The 18,402-nt window shown below is 36.7% G+C and overlaps 1 protein-coding gene across 1 annotated transcript in view; it reads right to left on the reverse strand.

The window, feature by feature from the left end:
- Positions 1 to 2,766: 2,766 nt before the first annotated feature.
- LOC123237655 (tetraspanin-36-like) overlaps positions 2,767 to 18,402 on the reverse strand; it is a 57,304-nt gene continuing 41,668 nt past the window's right edge. The window contains exons 2-7 of the mRNA XM_044664720.1: positions 14,424 to 14,615; positions 12,150 to 12,224; positions 10,202 to 10,297; positions 8,292 to 8,444; positions 5,419 to 5,502; positions 2,767 to 4,873 (exon numbers count right to left, since the gene is read on the reverse strand). Of these exons, the coding sequence (XP_044520655.1) occupies positions 4,787 to 4,873; positions 5,419 to 5,502; positions 8,292 to 8,444; positions 10,202 to 10,297; positions 12,150 to 12,224; positions 14,424 to 14,615 (687 nt within the window). The 3' untranslated portion in view covers positions 2,767 to 4,786. The remainder of the gene's footprint in view (positions 4,874 to 5,418; positions 5,503 to 8,291; positions 8,445 to 10,201; positions 10,298 to 12,149; positions 12,225 to 14,423; positions 14,616 to 18,402) is intronic.

Consider the following 18,402-nt stretch of genomic DNA (forward strand, 5'->3'; position numbering starts at 1 on the left):
AGCACAACCATCCAGGCCACCCAGTTTCTGGGTGACACCCCCTCTTAAAGTCTCCCAGTGCATATTTGGGCTCAGGGGAGAGCTAGAGGAGAGAGTCACCTAAAGACTCTCTCTCTCTCTCTCCATTCTATCAAACATTGGTTATTGGCTTCCTTTATTATTATACCAGGTCTATAGCACTAGGTATAGAAATTTCCAAACATAACATATTTCACAAAAGGGGAAAGGCATTCATAGAAAGGACTATATTCAGAGTGGAGCCCTGTCATAAGAAATACCAGACCCAACAAAACAGATTTGGGGGAGACCACTATATTCTCACATATATATATTTTTGGGAATCACATTTGAATTTACTTCCCTCAAAAGTCAGTAAAGGATTAGATATTGGAAGGATTCTATTTAATAGAACTGATAATGCCATGTACCTAGTTATAAACTTTAAGGAGGTATAGCTAGATTATAGGAATAAGTCATTTTAATATTCAGGAATAGAAATAGCATGTGAAAATAAGTTTAAAGTTGGAAAAGTAGGTAAGTGGTTTGCTTAGTAATATATAAATTCATGTTTGATTTATTTTAGGGAATAGATGACTGATGGAGGGAACTGGGGGAGACTATATCAAAATCATAATCATACTATCAGAAAGGACACTAAATGCTGATGTAGAATGGGGAAATATTTATTTCTGTCAGAGCACAGTAAAAGAACATAGAAGTAAAGAAGCCATTTTAGGGAGACTTTTTTGAGAAATATAAGACATTTAAGACACCTTAAAAAAGATAAACTCATGAAACTCTTAAAATTAAAAACAGGAACTTTATTCAATATACATGAAATATATGCTGAAAACTTTAATATATACTTCAGTTCCATATTATGTCCATTCTAGGGGGAAATAAAGGAAATAGGTAAAAGGCAGAGAAAAAAAGATCCAGAGGCAGAAATGCAGAGTCAGAAGGAAAGAGAAAACAAGAAAAGGAAAATGGATTCATAATGAAGGAAATAAACAAATGATAAACCATCTTTTTTTTTAACCTTTGTTTTCCATCTTAGAATCAATACTGTGTATTGATTCCAAGGCAGAAGAGTGGTAAGGGCTAGGCAATCAGGATTAAGTGACTTGTCCAGTCAGACAGCTAGGAAGTGTCTGAAACTAGATTTGAACCCAGGACCTCCTGTTTCTAGGTCTGGCTTTAAATCTACTGAGCCACCTAGATGCTCCCTTAACCCATCTAGTTATATAAAGTAACTTGGTTTGTGAATCTGAGGCACCACTGTCTTTTAAAGTTCTAATTAGATGACCAACCACTGTTTACAACTCTTCAGCTCTTATTTATTCTTAAACCTTTAGATATTCTGTCCTAAATGGCCAAGTCACAACCACACAGCAAGGGGGAAGTTATTTTCCTGGTTGTAGCAGCAGTGAAAAGAGCCTATTGAAATCAAGCCAGTCATACTGAGGAGCATTGTTTGATAAGGGCATAAGGGCAAGGTCATGGGAATAATACAGGGCTGGAGATTCTTAGGCAACATACTGCCATGATGATATATAGCATGTGACCCAACAAGTCTCTGGATAATTCTCAGGATCCACTACCTCTCACACCAAGGTAGCATAGAAACAAAACTCTAGGACAGTGATTCCCAAAGTGGGTGTTCCTGCCCCCTGGTGGGTGCTGCAGCAGGTGGTGATGGCCACAGGTGCATTTATCATTCCTATTAATTGCTATTAAAATTTAAAAAAATTAATTTACAGGGGGCTAAGGAATATTTTTTCTGGAAAGGGGGCAGTAGGCCAAAAAAGTTTGGGAACCACTGCTTTAGGATAACACAGATGTGGCCCACAGTGGCCTCATGAACTCTAATTACATTTCTACCACTGTCTTTGCAAGAAAGTACTCTATTCCACTTTCACTGTAATGTGATCTTTTTCGGTCTCCCTAGAAATGCACCTAGGTAACAATATGATCATTTGTTATTTTATTATTCCAATCACTTTAATATATCTAGAGAATCTACTCACCACCATGGGGCTAATTCAGGCTTTGACTCCACCTCTCTCAGCCTACTTTCCCCTCTTATTGGAGGGTTGAAGAGTGAAGTGCCAAACTTTACTTTAAACTCAGAAACTGTACTTCAATTAATTTGCTTTCGAGTAATCAGGAACTTGAAGGTTTTTTTGAAGAGTGGAAAGTAGCGAATGCTCTTAATTAGTAAGGCTCTCTGATTCCTCTCCATCTGATATAAAGCCCTTTGGAATTTAAAAGTTCTTCACAACCTTGCCTCTTTCTACTTTTACAGGTTTCTTATATTCTATTCCCTTGTAGCCATACTAGCCTACTGGCTTGTTATTTCTGAGAGATAACCTTCCATATCCCACTTTTACACTGACTGTGGCTGTTTCCCTTACCAGGAATGTTCTTTCTCCGAACTTCTGACTTGGAATCCCTGGATTTCTTTCAGACTCAGTTCAAGTGCCATATCCCCCTTACCCCCCTTCTAAATCCTAAAATGAATTTGAGCAGGGTCACACAGTAGTGATCTGAGCCAGATTACAGATCTGAACCCAGGTTCTCTGATTCCAAAGTTCTTTCCACTCTGCTACACTGCAGCTGTTAGATCCTAAATTAATGTTTATTATTATGGTTTTATGCATATGTCCTGTTGTCTCTAATGAAAAGTAAGGTTGTCACTGATAGACTTCAACTCTGCCTTTTTTTTAGTATATCCATGGGAATAGGGAAACAATAATTGCAAGCATATTTAGGTATTACATATTTTATTAGTTTTGTTAAGATGTATTCCAAGGTGATTTTTGGAAAAATTAGTAAAGACAGTACTCAGTACATGAAAGTTTAAATTAAAAGACATTTAACTGCCTAGTAAGTAATATACCAGAATAAGAGTAATTGTATAATTAGGAAAATCACAAGAAATTATATGGAAAGCAACTTGTTCCTTTAATACAGCATTGTTTGAGGATCCTCCTCTCTATATATATATATCTTATTTAAGACAATCACCTTTTTAAAAGCTATTTTTTCTGTCAATCTAAAGATTCAGGTTCATATAAAATAATTCCAACTCTACTACTACAAAATCAGCACTGAATAATTTAAAACCTGATCTCTGCAAGCCACAAAGAGGCCTTTTATAACTGCTAAAATTCTAAAACGTATCCATATCCTTTATAATTTTGAAAAAAAAAAAGCATAAGCTACTAATCTTAAGAGAAAAATCATCTCATACAAGAAAAGTCTTTATTTCCTTAAGAGAAAAGCTATTAGAGCCCATCTTTTTTTCAGGGAACCATAAATCCTAGAGGAATATTTTATTATAATCTGATAGCATTGTAATTAGTTCATCTATGCATGTGAATCTAAATAAGTCTTCATTGATATTTCTAAATTAAAATGAGATGAAAAGTGATAGAAGACAATTGTGGGCATGAAAATGTCTAAAATTAGGTCAAATAGAATGGTACTGCTGGGGAAGCTGAGGCAGGTGGACCTCTCAGGACCAAACAGGTGTCCACACTAAATCTGGTACCAATTTTGGTGAGCCCTTCAGGGTGGAGGATCAAACCTTAATTGCCCAAGGAAGTATGAACTAGCCCAGGATGAAAAAGGGAAGTGGAATAAAGCTTCCATGCTGATTATATTGGGATTGCTGGAACACCTGGGCAATGGGGGAAGGAGAAAAAAAAAAGGTGAAAAGAAAAAGGAAGAAAGGGGAAAGAAAAGTCCATAATTTGTTATCAAAAGTTAGCTAACATACCCATACCAAAAAGAGTGGATAATTTACTAGAACAACCTAATCATCCATTTATCATCTTCATCGTAAGATCAAGCTCAGAATATCTTAAACTGAGTTCACATTTCCTTTGCTGTTTACAGGAATGCCACATTTAAAGTAAAAGAACTGACCTAGAAGAGAATGTTTACATAATGTGAAAACAAAGTTTTAGGGATTTTATTTCCTTTAAAAACTTAGTCTCTAAACTGAAAACATGTTGGTGAAGTTGTCAAGGGAATTCTCAATCAAATTCACTCTTAAAATTAGAAAGACTTTGAATCTCTTTCAGCTTCTTTGTGACCTGTCATTCTGTGACATGCTTTTATCTAAGAAACGCATGGAAATTTTACAAAGCAAGAGAACTAGTTTTCTTTATTATGAACTGGGCATGCCTTTCATATTGAGGTGCAACAGTGAGCCATAATCTTATCAAAACAATACAGCTGAATCAAATAAGCCAAAGTTAGGTAGTCATTTTAAGTCAATTTTCATATCACTTAATTTAGTCTTTTAAACAGACAAAACAACCCAATTAGGTGTGTAATATGCCAACTTAAACCACGGATGCAATTGATATATTTCATAATTTAAAAAGCTAAGTAGTTTTTGGTTGTCTTAACCAATACATAACAATAAAATTCCACTATTAACACCCAAATCCCCAATATTCCATCTGTCATTCATTTATAGTACTGGTCCCACGAAACTGTTCTCCCTTAATGTGGTATTTGCACAGATCATATTAATTCTATGTAGATGTAGATTCAATTAATCAAATCTTATTTCTCATTTATATTGCTGGTTGTATATCAGGGTACGATGGGAGAACAGAGTAGTAAGGAATGACAAATTCCAGAACTCATCATCTTCTGTCCTTATGAATAAATTTTTTTTTTATCCATAGGGTTTTAATATTCTTTGGGGTCAGTCTGTAAAAGCCATCTGTGTTTGAATGATTCAGTAAAGTTTCATTTGCTCATCTCTTTTTCAAGCAAACACTCCAGAGCTTAAGGGTTGGTAATCATTCTCTTCTTTCCTGCATGCAATCACTAAAATGCTCAGCATTCCAAAAAACTGAAAAAGAAAAAGATTTTCTCAGAGATTCATTTACCTCTTTAAATGAAGATGACAAAGAAAGATCTCTCTCTCTCTCCTCCAGGAATTTTTGTTTCTCACCCTGCTCAGCTTTTTTTTTTTGTATTACTAGACTCAAAATAAGCATTGCTTTGGGTTTCATTTTTTGGAGTTCTTTGCCTCTCTTCTGTTATATTCTCACTGTCGCTAAATCCTACTTATGATATTCTAAACAATATTTTAAAAAAAATTATCCTTTATCTTGATTCTTAATCTAAGCACTCATTCTTTATCATAAGAATTAGAGTAAATCTAATCCAGTTTGCTGAAGAAGGTGAGCCTTGGAAGATGGGTATCATACTGACATTAAGACTGTAAGGGAAACAGGAAGTGCATGGCATAGGATAGTGGTTTCTGGACTACCATGGAAAGAGGTATGCCCCAAATGCTGATATTCTAGACAATATTCTAGTCAGAACACCTTGGTTGCAACTCTGAATAAAATACTTCTGAAGATGATTCATCTGGAAAATTCAGGTAAATACCTTTACAACTGCAAATCCTAGGATGACAATCATGATGTAATTGATAAGTTCCTTTACTCGTAATTCCATTATCCCAGCACAACCCTAGTGAGAAAGAAAAAAAATATTAAATATCTGGGAGGACCTAAGGCATACCCAAGGCATTTTCCCAAACACTTATGTGGTCCTGTGGATGTTCTTCACTATGGGCAAAACCAAAGTCCCTACATTACAATAAAATAAATCATTTTTATTTATCTGGAATATACATAATTAGATATACCCTGAACCCCAAAGCTCATTGGTATATACGAAGACATGAGATGTATGAAGATTTTCTGGCCCAGATATGAGCCTGAAGTGATGCAGGATAAATGAAGATTGTGTGTATTATTACAAGGCAATAGAATTGTACTCAGACCAATTCCTTTCCTGCCTAAAACTGCTCCAGAGACTCGTTTCAGATTAAAGGGGAAAGAACAATAGAAATGACCAAAAAAAATGAGGTTACTGTAGCATTTTTTAATCAAAAATGAAAATAGTGGAAGTTCAGAGGTAAGCATAGATAAACAGGATAGTTTTGAAAGTACCATGCAAAATTTAGTATTGTAATAAGGGAATATAGCAAGTGGATGGGGTTTGTAGGTCCCTAGGTCAGTAGGTGGGAAAGAAGGGTGCAATAGTGGAGGTAGTAGATTGAGGTGGTAAGAGAGATGTAAGGGAAAGACTGAGTTTAGGGAAATATAGGACGATAAAGTATAATGAGCGGCAAGGGAAGAGGATGAGGTAGTTGGGCAGGCAGCTGCAACAGGGAGACACAGACTGGGTACACTGAAGACAGAGGACACTGAAGGGAAACAGGCTGAACCCCTTCAGGTAGGAAGGGCACTTCTACAGACAAAAGGTCGGGGCCAGTCAGAAATGGTTTGAAACTAACTAGAGGGCTTTCTAGTCAGTTTCTCAAGTTCACAAAGACAGTCCCAAGGCTCTTCCCTGTCTGTGAAATAGAAGGGCTTCTCAGAGGAAGTATAGAGATCACCACTTCCTCCAAGATGGATGCCTCCAACTCCCCTCAGGACCCAAAGAGAAACTATTCCTTTCTCTCCTTATCCCTCTTTTATCATTCAACCAATGATTTAGCAAAAGGTTTGATTAAGTGACAACAGTGTTTATTAAGTTTCAGGGTAGATTATAAAGGACAGAGGGATACAAGGTTTCTCTAACAACTGCCTAGGGAGAAGCTTCAAAGTTGGAGGAGGGACACAGGAATGGGAGACTGAAATAGAGCCTGTTCCCACTCAGCCTAGGAAGCTTTGTTGCCTTTAAGGTTAAGGAAGTTATACACAATGAATCAGGAGATAATTTGTATCAAGGGTAAGCCCTACCTATCTATGGGGAAAACCTAAGTCTTCAAAGTTTGATTGCTACCACCCAAATCCACCCTTCTTCCAAAACCCACAGGAAATTAGGAAGGGAAATGATGATTGGAATAGGGAAGGTCAGGGAGATCCAGAGGAATTAGCTAAGCTACAAAATCTCAAGAGAAAAGGCACAGATTCAAGGCCAGGTTTCAGCCCCAAGACCGAGCTCAGTTGACCCTTCTGCTCTGACCAAGCCTCCAGGATCAACTGCTGCTAGTCAGGGTTCTAAACCCTCTCAACTGCCAGAAATTCTGCAGTTAGCCTTTTGCAGGGTTGATTGCACCTCTGCACTACAGTATATACTTGAGGGAGGAAAGACAAGCACATGAAATGGATATTCATGATTTTGTACAGAATACTCTTTTTTGGTGTTCTGCTATGTAAATACAAATGCTCAGTATTTAAGTATGAGATAAAAAATATTTTAAAATAACTTTACTCCAAAACCTACACCATCTCTTAAGAGGTTATTTTGAAGCAGTCTCAGAAGGAATCATATTCACTTTTTTAGCCAACTGTGATGTAGTGGCATGTATTGAGAAAAGGGGTCCTACATATGCCATTTCTTCCAAGAAGATTTCTATCTTCTAAAAATCTCATGCAGTTTATAAGCCTTCTGGTAGAAAAGATTGCCTTCTTGATTTGTATTAATCATTCTATAGAGCTGCAAAGAGTATTTGCCTATGGGCAGACATTAGCACTATGGAAGTTATAAATTATATGTAATAATGTGGGATTGGGGAGGTAGCTAGGAGGCTCAATAAATTGAGAGACAAGCCTGGAGATGGAAGGTCCTGGGTTCAGATCTGGCCTCAGATACTTCCTAGCTATGTGACCCTGGGCAAGTCACTTAACTCCTATTGCCTAGCTCTTATAGCTCTTTTTCTTTGGAACCAATACATACTATTGATTCTAAGACAGAAGGTAAGAGTTTTAAAAAAAAATAATGTGGGGTGGATAGGGATTAACTGAATTTTTTCTAACTCCATATTGGCTTTTAAAGCTTTCTTGTTGGGTTCAGGATACATCTTGAATCCATAGTACCAGTTCTCCATGGTAGTATTTTATTGATTCCTCATTGATCATTTGACCATATCTAGAAATGGCCAAATTGGACTTTGACATATAAAATCAGTTTCAGCGAGAAGTGGTGAGGCAAAGAAGTAAAAAGAGAGCTAGCCTCAGAGTAGAGAAGACCAGAGTTCAGATTTAAAGTCAGCTCTCTGATATCTACTGATTTATGACCCTGGAAAAGTTACTTAATCTCTTTATTCCCAGGCAGCTTTCTAGGACTGTAGATTTCCAAATGGTTGGCAATATATAATAATATAAGAAGTTTTTCAAAGGGAAGTTTCCAGTACCATGACCCAACCTCCCATCTTCCACTGCCCGTGCCAAAAAAAAAATATCACCAGTTCAGGCAAAATAGCATTAAAACAGAAATGTCCTATGTGGATTCAAGGTAATCCTTACCACTGTATTCAGTTCTTGAGGTTCACTGAGGAGTCCACTACAGTTCTTGAATTCTTGTTTGCAGCAACTCCAAGGGACACTATTATTTCCTGTGCGGTTAAACCATTCCATATTAATCCAATCAGTGTAGTTCTTAACACCACAGCATTCAAACTGAAATTGAATGAAATGCCATTAATTTTCCTTAGAAATGTACCTTCAAGTAACTTTAAAAAATAAATGTGACTACTTCCTACATCTAAATCATTAATAAATACCTTTTTTGGGTGGAGGGGAAAAGGGGTCTGAATTTGCAATTTCTTTGGTTTAGGACATTTCCTCTCTATCAATGCAAGTTAACAAGTGTTCTGCCACTTAATAATTTTTTAACTCTCACTCCAACCTTTACATCTTAGAATCAATTCTGCAAGGCAGAAGAGTGGAAAGGACTAGGGAATAGGAGAAAAGTGACTTGCCTACAGTCACACAGCTAGGAAGTGTCTGAGGCCAAATTTGAACATAGGACCTCTAGGTCTGGCTTTCAGTCCACTGAGCCATCTAGATGCTCCCACCACATAATAATCTTAAGAGGAATGTCTGGGGCATTGAAATATTAAGCTACTTGTCCAGGGATCCAGAGATAATATGTATTGAGTTGGAATTTGAACCTACATTTTCCTGACTCTAAAGCCCATTCATTTCTTTCTTTTTTTTAATTTTATTTTAAACCCTTAACTTCTGTGTATTGACTTATAGGTGGAAGAGTGGTAAGGGTGGGCAATGGGGGTCAAGTGACTTGTCCAGGGTCACACGGCTGGGCATTCATTTCTTATCCAAGCTTCCACTATATTTATATATATGTACGTATATACACACTATTACAAACACATAAAAATATAGCAATAAATTACCTAAAGTCCTCAAATGGGACAATAATAGAATTAATTATGTACAATTAGATGTACAATTCTAGCTCACCGTGGCTTTTGATCATGAAGATGTTACAATTATCTGAAGTAGTCAAACTGGGGAACACTTCAAGGTACTGAAAAAGGCATTGTGAGTACCCCTGAGAATGTCCTATGACTCATATTTCTCTGGTGAACTTGAAATTTATGTGATGGTGCTTATTTGTTGAAAAATTTCAAATGGAGACCAATATACATGAGTGAACAAACTACATTATTCAGAAATCAAATGAGCTCAGGGGCAAAGTTTTTGGGAACTAAACATCGTGGTGTTTTATGTGCTCTGGGTAGTACCAGATCTGAACTTTGACTCTTTTCAAAGCACAGGTTGCTTAAAATAAAGCTCATAGAAGAAGAGTCCTTAGAGCTTAAAGACAGGAACTTCTCAGCATCTCATATAGTGGTGGGCATGGTAGATGATCAACAAATGATTATTGATCGAAAAAATCCAGTTACTATGAGACCTAGAGGTGTCTCTGGATCCTAGAATGTTAGGTGAGCAGAGAGCATGCTCTGGTAGATCTACCAAAATAGAAGAGTGTACAGCCTCAGGAGCAGCCTAACTAGGTGAGGAGAGAGTAGGACCACCAGTATTGGCCAACAAAGAGTATTTTCAGGGACAGCAGCTCAAGAAGTCTGTCTGCTAGTGTACAGAGGGTCTGAAATTTGCACCAGCAGAGGGATGAAACCAGGAATCCTTGAAGAACATACTAAAGCGAGATACAGTCTGTCTTGTTTCATTTGTAAAATGAAAAAAGACAAAAGATTTCAAAAACTTTGTATTAGTATAATTCTCTTAATCTTTTAGTTAGAACCAAATGCTAATGTTTTTCTTGGTGCAGTTTTAAACAATAGCTTTTAATAACTTAAAACTACATTAAAAATTTTTAGGACATTCCATATAACTTATAGTAGAGATTATAAGTAGATTATGCAGTTATTAACTATTTATCAGATACATACCTGAGATTGCCAAAAATCCACTATCTCTGTCTCTGGGTTTTGCTTACCATACTCCTGAAAGAGTTCATTCATAGTCTCTTGTACTTCTGCCACTACCTGAAATTTAAAATATGAATATATATATATATACATATATACACACACACACACAAATATATTTGGATAAACACAAAAATATTTGGATGCTCTTATTACAAAATAGTCCTTATTTAATTATATAAATTAAGTTATCATAAAGTATCCTTTCAAGACCCAAATCAGGAAAAAGTTAAGTAACTCTTGTGATACAGGAATCATGTCAATATTTAAGAGGTAAAATCTCTCCCATCCCTAACAGAATTATGTTTATACTTATATCTTCATCAGTTAGCACATATCCTAACATGGTAACTTGTAAGACATTCATGGGTTCCTAGGAATTAAGAGGTAGAAAGAGCCTTGGAGATCTCATCTAGTCTAATACCCTGTTTTTACAGAAGTGCAATCTGAGGCTCCCAAATAGGTGGAATGATTGACTAATATCACACATATAATAGCTAAGGTGGGGTATACAATATACAACCTAGATCATTTGACTCCAAAGCTGGTGATCTTTCTACTACATATGGGAATGTTTGTAGAGTTATGTTATTAGGGTTATTGTGAGTACTGTGACTGAAAAAAAATCATAATATTGTTAATAGAAAATGAACATTATGCTTAGTTTTAGTCTCATATAGTTGTGGGTTTAGTTAGCTTGGTGAGAGAATCAGAAGATTTTAAATTGAGAGCACAGACTTCATCTTGTGCTATCCCATGTGTACTTTCCCCCATTCTGGTATTCACCAATGAGAAACTAAGATATACAAATCATCTAATCTTCCCTAATACTGGTGGTTTTAATTGATCATCATCTTTTCATTTTAAAAATAGAAGACCCTGAAACTTATTTTTCTTTGCCCTGCTATCTGGACAGAAACCTCCTTCTTCCTCCTTACAACTTGGGAAATCTCTAAACTTTGCTCCAATTAGAAATTAGATTACTTAATTTGGTATCCAGAATTGCATTCTGGTTAATTGCTTTTGTTATAGTTAATTGATCTCATGGACATATTTGATCAATTGTTTCTTGGGTATAAAAATGTGCTTTACTTTGTATTTTAAATCTTTGAACTAAATGGGGAGAGAGTCCATTGACTGTTCCTTTTTAAACTACCCAATAAATCACTTATAACCAAATTGCTCCTTAGCTATTATTAAATTTTACATTACAAGTTGCAATATTCCTTCTAGACCTCAAGATTTCCTTTTTGGATATTGGCTGTTTGCTTCTTCCCAATGTCAAACTAAGGAGCTATTCAATCTCTGACTGGTTAGCTACTGATATTATCAGTCTTTCATACCTATTCATTGCTGCTTGAAGTTGTTCCTGTCTTTAGGGAAGCAAGGACTTCCTAACCTCTCCCCCAAAAGCTCTTTATGAGCCCTGATCTCAGGCTCAGGAGGTCATACGTAGACTTTACTATAGGCAAACTGCTTTGGTTAGCTTTATGGGTTGCTCTGTCTAAGCTTAAACTGATGAAGATGTTTAGTGATCAACTATAAGCTTCCAGAGAAGTGAGACTGTCTGATTTTTTTGATATGGCCAAAGCCTAGTAAAGTGCCTGAACATAAGATAGATAGTAGATCTATTAATTGATAAGGAGATAAATGCTTGTCCAATTAAATTGAAAAATAGATGCCATTGAAAGATTCACATTTAGAGATTCAGAGAACTCTAGAGCTATAAAAGAGTACAGCTGCCTGCCTTTTACCAGTTGTTTGGTATTTCTGCTAAGAACTCTTTTACTGGCTGGTCATTTGGAAGCAACCTCAAGGTGCCTTGAAATGGGGCTAAGGATACTTACCAAACATTCCATGAGCACATAGTACTGTAATGGGTCCTTCATCTTATTAGCAGTCCACTTACCTTCTCTCGATAAACGAATCCCAAAGCAAAAGCTGTTGCTTCTGTGATAAACATCAGCAAAAGAATGCACAGGAACTAATAGTGAAAAGAAATCACGTTTAGTATTTTGAAACATAAATAGTATACTTCATAAAAAATCTAAATTTAGATATCATTCTGGTCTTTCCAACTTGGCCATTATTGTTTTTCCACTTAAGCAAGACACAGTGCTCATTACACTAATCATAAAGCATTTGGGAAAGGATAACCATGTCAAGAGAGTCCCCATATTATCTAAAGCTGCATGCAGAAAGAGATCCTCAGTCCCATTACTTCAAATCTGACATGAATTCAAGGGATGGAAGTTGGTGAGTAGGAGAGCTTTTCAAACAATCTGAATTGCCAAAATGGAAAAGGGGGATGGAAGTAAGCCTTGTTTGTGCTCCTTGACACCTGTAATCTGTTTTTAGATTTCCTAGAACAGCAACTGACCCCTGTGGAAACTTTTTACTTCTAGATCAAGCAAGCATTTTTACTTTATCCTGGTATATGGTATGAGATATATTGGTACATGTCACATCTCTGCTATACCGCTTTCCATTTTTCCCAGTAGTTTTTGTGAAACAGTGAGTTCTTTCACAAAAGCTTGGGTCTTTGGGTTTATCGAACACTAAGTGGCTAGATTGATAGAACCTACTTATAAAAATGCTCAAGCTCAAGCAGCTTATATGGACAACCTTCAAAAAATCAAAGATGTTCACTAGCTGCCCAACTAGCTCTGGATGGCCAAATGTCCCAAGGCCAAGATCAGAAATAGGCAAGCACAAGAGAAGATTTTTGGGACTCTATGAATTTTTATGTCACAGCCTCAAAGTCAATTACTCTAAAAAATGTACCATATGAGGTCCTCCAGAGCTTGGCTAAGGTTTCTGATGGCTTTAGTGAGACTCTTTCCACTTTCCTTTTAACTTTTTCAATACAGATTATATATTCCCCTTGTTATAAAATCCTTATGTGGAGGATATCTGGGCCTATAAGAATGAATGGGTGAGTGAAATTTCATAAAATTTCCATTCTTGTAAATTTATAGCATCACCGTTTAAAAATGTAAATAAATTAATTTTAATTTAATTTAAAGTTGTTGAACCACCCCCCCACCCTTATTTATTCTTTGCTACAAATGGATAGCGATATGAAAGTAAAACAAAAGAAATCCATATTCTGTTCATAGAGGCACATGAAAATAAAAAGAGAATGTATAAACCATACTTTGTTACTTCCCCTTTCCTGGACTTACATCTTCCATCCCACTATGTCATCTCCCTCTGCAACTAAAAGTGATCTCTCCCCCTTTGTCTGGACCATCTTTTGAATTTATTATCTATTCCCTTTTATCTTATTATCTGTGTACATGTCTCTTCCACCACACCCCATTAGAGGGTAAGCATTTTTACAAACAGGTTCTATCTCATCTATGTTCACATCCTCAGTGCAGGTCTAGACTTAATGTTATAATTAATGTTTCTTGAATTGAACATACAAATGTGTGTGAGAGAGGATGAGAGGGAAGGAAAGAGGGCAAAGGGAGGGAGAGAGAAAGAGAGAGGAAAGAGGAAGGAAGTTAATGTATAATTGTGAGCTTATCTGTGTGTTTCACTACTGTTTATATCTAAATCCATCTATGTAGGGCCTTTATATAAATCCAAGGAAGATCTTTGCTCTTTGATGTTTCAAGGTCAGTTTCTAGAAATAAAATAAATTCAAATTCATGCAGAATATGAGGTTTATAAGACTCCAAATATTGTTGCCAAATATTCATAACTCAGCTCCATGTTTTGACAGAGTCTTCATTTTAAAGTCAAACTCTCTGCTTCAGATGAGGGAGTTAAAGATGTAGTACTTGTTTCCTCGACTCAATATAATAGCTGATTTTTTGTGGATGTTCTACTTATCTTGTGCCTAAAGGCACAGGTGAGGACCCAAAAAAGGACCACAACTCTAAAGAAAGTATTTTTAGATTATTTCAAATTATTCAGAGCAGATTATTAAATTTTCAGTGTGGCCATTTACACTTTGGATAGCAACAAATGTTGCAAATTAGGGCTTGATTTATTGTTCAGTTGATTTTCTAGACTTTAGAAATTGATAAAGAAAATGTTCGTAATGCAGATTAAATTTAAAAGTGTACCCTGTATAATTTTCTACTCCCTCCTAAACTGGTTGTTAAACATTTAACAGTATGCACCTCAGTCTGCCTTCAGTGTCTAAAAAGGAAATAATCAAATTAATACTTACAAATCGCAGGCCAACTTGGGATTCTTTGACTGTGACAAAACAACCAGTCACCCCAAGGAAAAGCATCACAACAGCAACTACCATGACAATGATGGCAGGCAACAAGATCTGCTGGTCCCTGAAGAAAGCATCGAAGTCTTCATAGGACGTGATGAAACGTCCTCCCACAAATCCAAGGGTAGTCCCTGCAACCTGTAGTGCATGACAGTTATTTTCCCCACTTAACCAAATGCCTGACATCATAAAAATTAAGATAAAACACACATCTCTCCTCTGGGGAGAAAGATAGGGACTTACAGATGCAGAATGTGGCATGTGCTGCTATAAGATGCAATCACCGTGCTTTACTGGTTTGGATTAACTGCCTTTAATTTTTTTTTCTTTTAAAATATTACCAGGGAGGGTTCATTTGGGGAGGGCTTATGTGAAAAACTGATTATGATGGAAAAACAAAGTATATCACTAGAAATTCCTTCCCCTCCCTCCCCATTTAGTCATTGGATGTTTTTTTTTTTGTTCAATTTCTCTAAAGAAAATAACTAAACATTTCAGCTGAGTCCAAAAATAGGGTCAATGTCATATTTTCAAACTTGTAGCATTGATGCTATGTCCTTTTTCCTATACTTATTAATTAGTACACAAACTGATCATATTGTCTGACCTATATCTTCTCCAGAGGTAGAAATTAAAATCTTAAAAACTATTTTTAGGCACATAAGATGATGTGGGAATGACTCCAAGAAATCACTTAGCCCAGAGAGAATAACACTTAAAAAAATATTGGGTATCCCAAATACAATGGCTCTTCCTCAGGCCCACTGAGAAAGCTTTGACCTGCCCAAATTCTAGCCTGTGCTAGGCTCCCTCCTTTGGTATTCTTATGGTCCCCAATTCCTAGGGAGCTCACTATATGGGTGCTGAATTTAGTGTGGACACGGCCCCTGACTTAGCCCACTATAGCTCAGAACTCCATCAAATTCAGCCTTCTAGTAGCAGGGATTACAAGGTGTATACTACCCACATCTGGCTAAGAACATCTATATGGCCCAAAAGAAAGTGATCAACCCTGTCCTTAAAAACACCATCAGAGAAGTAAATATTGCAGGATACCATTGGCTGTATCACAAATGTGCAGTCCAGTGACTCATAGGAGATATAGCAGAAAGAACTCTGGAATTTTTGTTCATGGACAAGTCCCTGAGTCTTTCTGAGTTTCAGCTGCCTTGTGTATATACTAAGAATAGTAATACTTGCGTTGGCTACCTCACAGGGTTGCAGAAAATTATCTGAAGCCATTAAAATGAGATGTACATGGGAACTCTGAAGTGTAAATAGTTTTGCAAGAAGCCATCTTGTGCAAACTGCTGCAAGATGGGAGTTCAGATTTTGGAATCCCTAGAGCTGGCATGAGCTGGCATGAGACTGGGAAAGACCGTTGGAGCACCCCTATAAATAGGAGGTCACCCCTGAGCAAAGGAACTCAGTTGTGAGTTAAGGTGGGTGGAAGGGTGGAAAGGGCAAAGCTCTCCAGACAAACCCAGAAGCTGTACCATAAACCAGTGTTAACTGATTCACTTTAGGGTCATTTATTTAGGTCTATTATCTTTATATTCTGCTGTCAGCAATTGTTTACCATCATCAACGAGATTAATTAACAACATCATCAAGAAAACTGTCACAGAAGATCTACAAGTATTTTATAATCAGCCAAGTTTGACTTACATCTAACAACTTGAGATACGCTTAGGTTGCCAGGCCAGCCAGTTTGGCAGAATTCCATTTGTGGCTTTTCCCTCTGGGAAGTGCCTAAAGATTTATTCAACTAGTTATTTTAGTCCAGTTTATTCTTAAACCTTTCTCCTATACCCATCTTCCTTTAGTCCTTAAATCATCCTTAAGTTGTTCCTGCTATCATCAGTTAAATTAGTTAACTGATATTCAATATTTGTTTACTGACCTGGTTCATCAGTCTCAAGAAGATCATCATAGTGAAGTGTCAGTTGAAGTGATTCCTTAACTGGGAAGGTTTTCACAGACTGAACATCAACCCCTGTCTGTGATTAATTCCCTATCTAATTAAGATCATTTAGTTTCTTCACAGGCAGATTAGCCTAACCAGTTTCATCAAGAAGTCACTGAGTTATATACCATCGAGAAATAAAGATTATATCCTGTTTGTCAGTTGAGAATTTTCAGTGCCTGCTCACTGGCCCAGTAAGGACTAGTGCTGTCCACCTGCTGAACACAGAGCAGGCTGGTGCTTTCTAGTCTTTAAAGGAAGTTTACCCTAATGTTCAATCTCTATCTTTTCTATGTCAAAGCCCACTCTCCTCCCTCTTATTTGGTGGAGTTTGGGGGGAAGTAGGAATTAGCTTATGATTAATCAAAGCCATCCTTGCATGTTGCTCAAGATTATACAAAGTTCCACTTCAGTCTTCTTCCCTTACTGGGGAAGGCTAAAGTGGAATTTTGTATAATCTTTATAAACATATATAAAAATAAGCTTTTATATATAAATGATATGTAATAATTATATAACTATATATAATATAATTAATAACACATATAATAATATAAATAATCTATATAATCTTAAATTTTATTCAAAATGGTGGGGAGTGGTAGAATATAAGAAATGAGGAAAATGAAAATGAACTCTATGAATGCCTCTAATCAATCAATCAACATTTATTAAGTGCTTACTTTGTCCCAGACACTGCACTAAGCATTGGGGATCCAAAAAGAAACAAAAGACAATGCTTGCCTTCTTGGAGTTTACAATCCAGTGAAGGAGAGAATAAAAAACAAATACAAAGCAAGTTCTATACAGGATAAATAGGACATAATTGAAAGATGAAAAGCACTGGAATTAAGAGGGGTTGGGATGGCCTCCTGTAGAAATAAGGATTTTATTTGGGACTTAAAAGAAGTCAGGGAGCTCATTCCAGTCATGGGGGACAGCTAGAGAGAATGCCTGGAGTTGAGAGATGGAATCTTGTTCCTGGAACAAGCAGGAGGCCAGTGTTGCTGCTTGAAGAGCATATTGGGAAGGAAGGTGAAAGGAGACCAGAAAGGAAGGGCTCCACAGACAGGTTCAGAGGTGTGCTCTGGTGGGAGGGTAGGGAAATGTAACTGAGGTCAGTAGGGTAACCTGGTGCAGGCCCTGATTACCCATTCAGAAACTCACCAGGGGGAGAGGATATCCCAGGGTTTTGAAAACAAATGGAAAGAGAACAGGAAACTTAGATTTTATTTGTATTAATTAGGTCAGTGCCTCAAATAATTCCCATGAATCTCCATTTCTCACAACAAAGAAAGCACTGATTTTGCTCCTAATACCTCAAGTAATTCCTTCATTAATTAGCTCTATTCATCATAATAGTTGGTATTTATATGAAACTTTATGATAAATATGAAACCAAGAATAAGTAGATAACTAATTCTACAAGTTATTTTCAAAACTATCCTTTCTATTTGTGCTTCCTTTTAAACTTTCTCGTAGGGGGCAGCTAGGTGGCTTAGTGAATTGAGAACCAGGCCTGGAGACTGGGAAGTCCTGGGTTTAAATACAAGCAAGCTGCATGACCCCTGGTCAAGTCACTCAACCCCTATTGCCTAGCCCTTATAATTCTTTTGTCTTGGAATCAATATAGAGCATTGATTCTAAGATAGAAGGTAAGGGTTTTTAAAAAGTATATAATTAGTTCTATTATTTTCAAATATTAATTATAACATTTTCAAATATAATTTCAAATATAAATTCATTTATTTTCAAAACTCTCCTTCCTGTCTGTGCTTCCTTCTGAATTTCCTTCTGTTCTTTTCTATGCACTTAAAAAAGTGTTTCAGGAGTTCCGGGTTAAGATGGCGGCAGAGTAAGAAGCAGCTCTTAACCTCTCCTGACCGAAACACACAAAACTCCTCAAGGGGACATAAAAACAAGTCCAGACGAACGGAGGAACCCCACAACAGGGCACAG

Source organism: Gracilinanus agilis, chromosome 1, assembly GCF_016433145.1.
Source record: "Gracilinanus agilis isolate LMUSP501 chromosome 1, AgileGrace, whole genome shotgun sequence".
NCBI classification, from domain to species: domain Eukaryota; kingdom Metazoa; phylum Chordata; class Mammalia; order Didelphimorphia; family Didelphidae; genus Gracilinanus; species Gracilinanus agilis.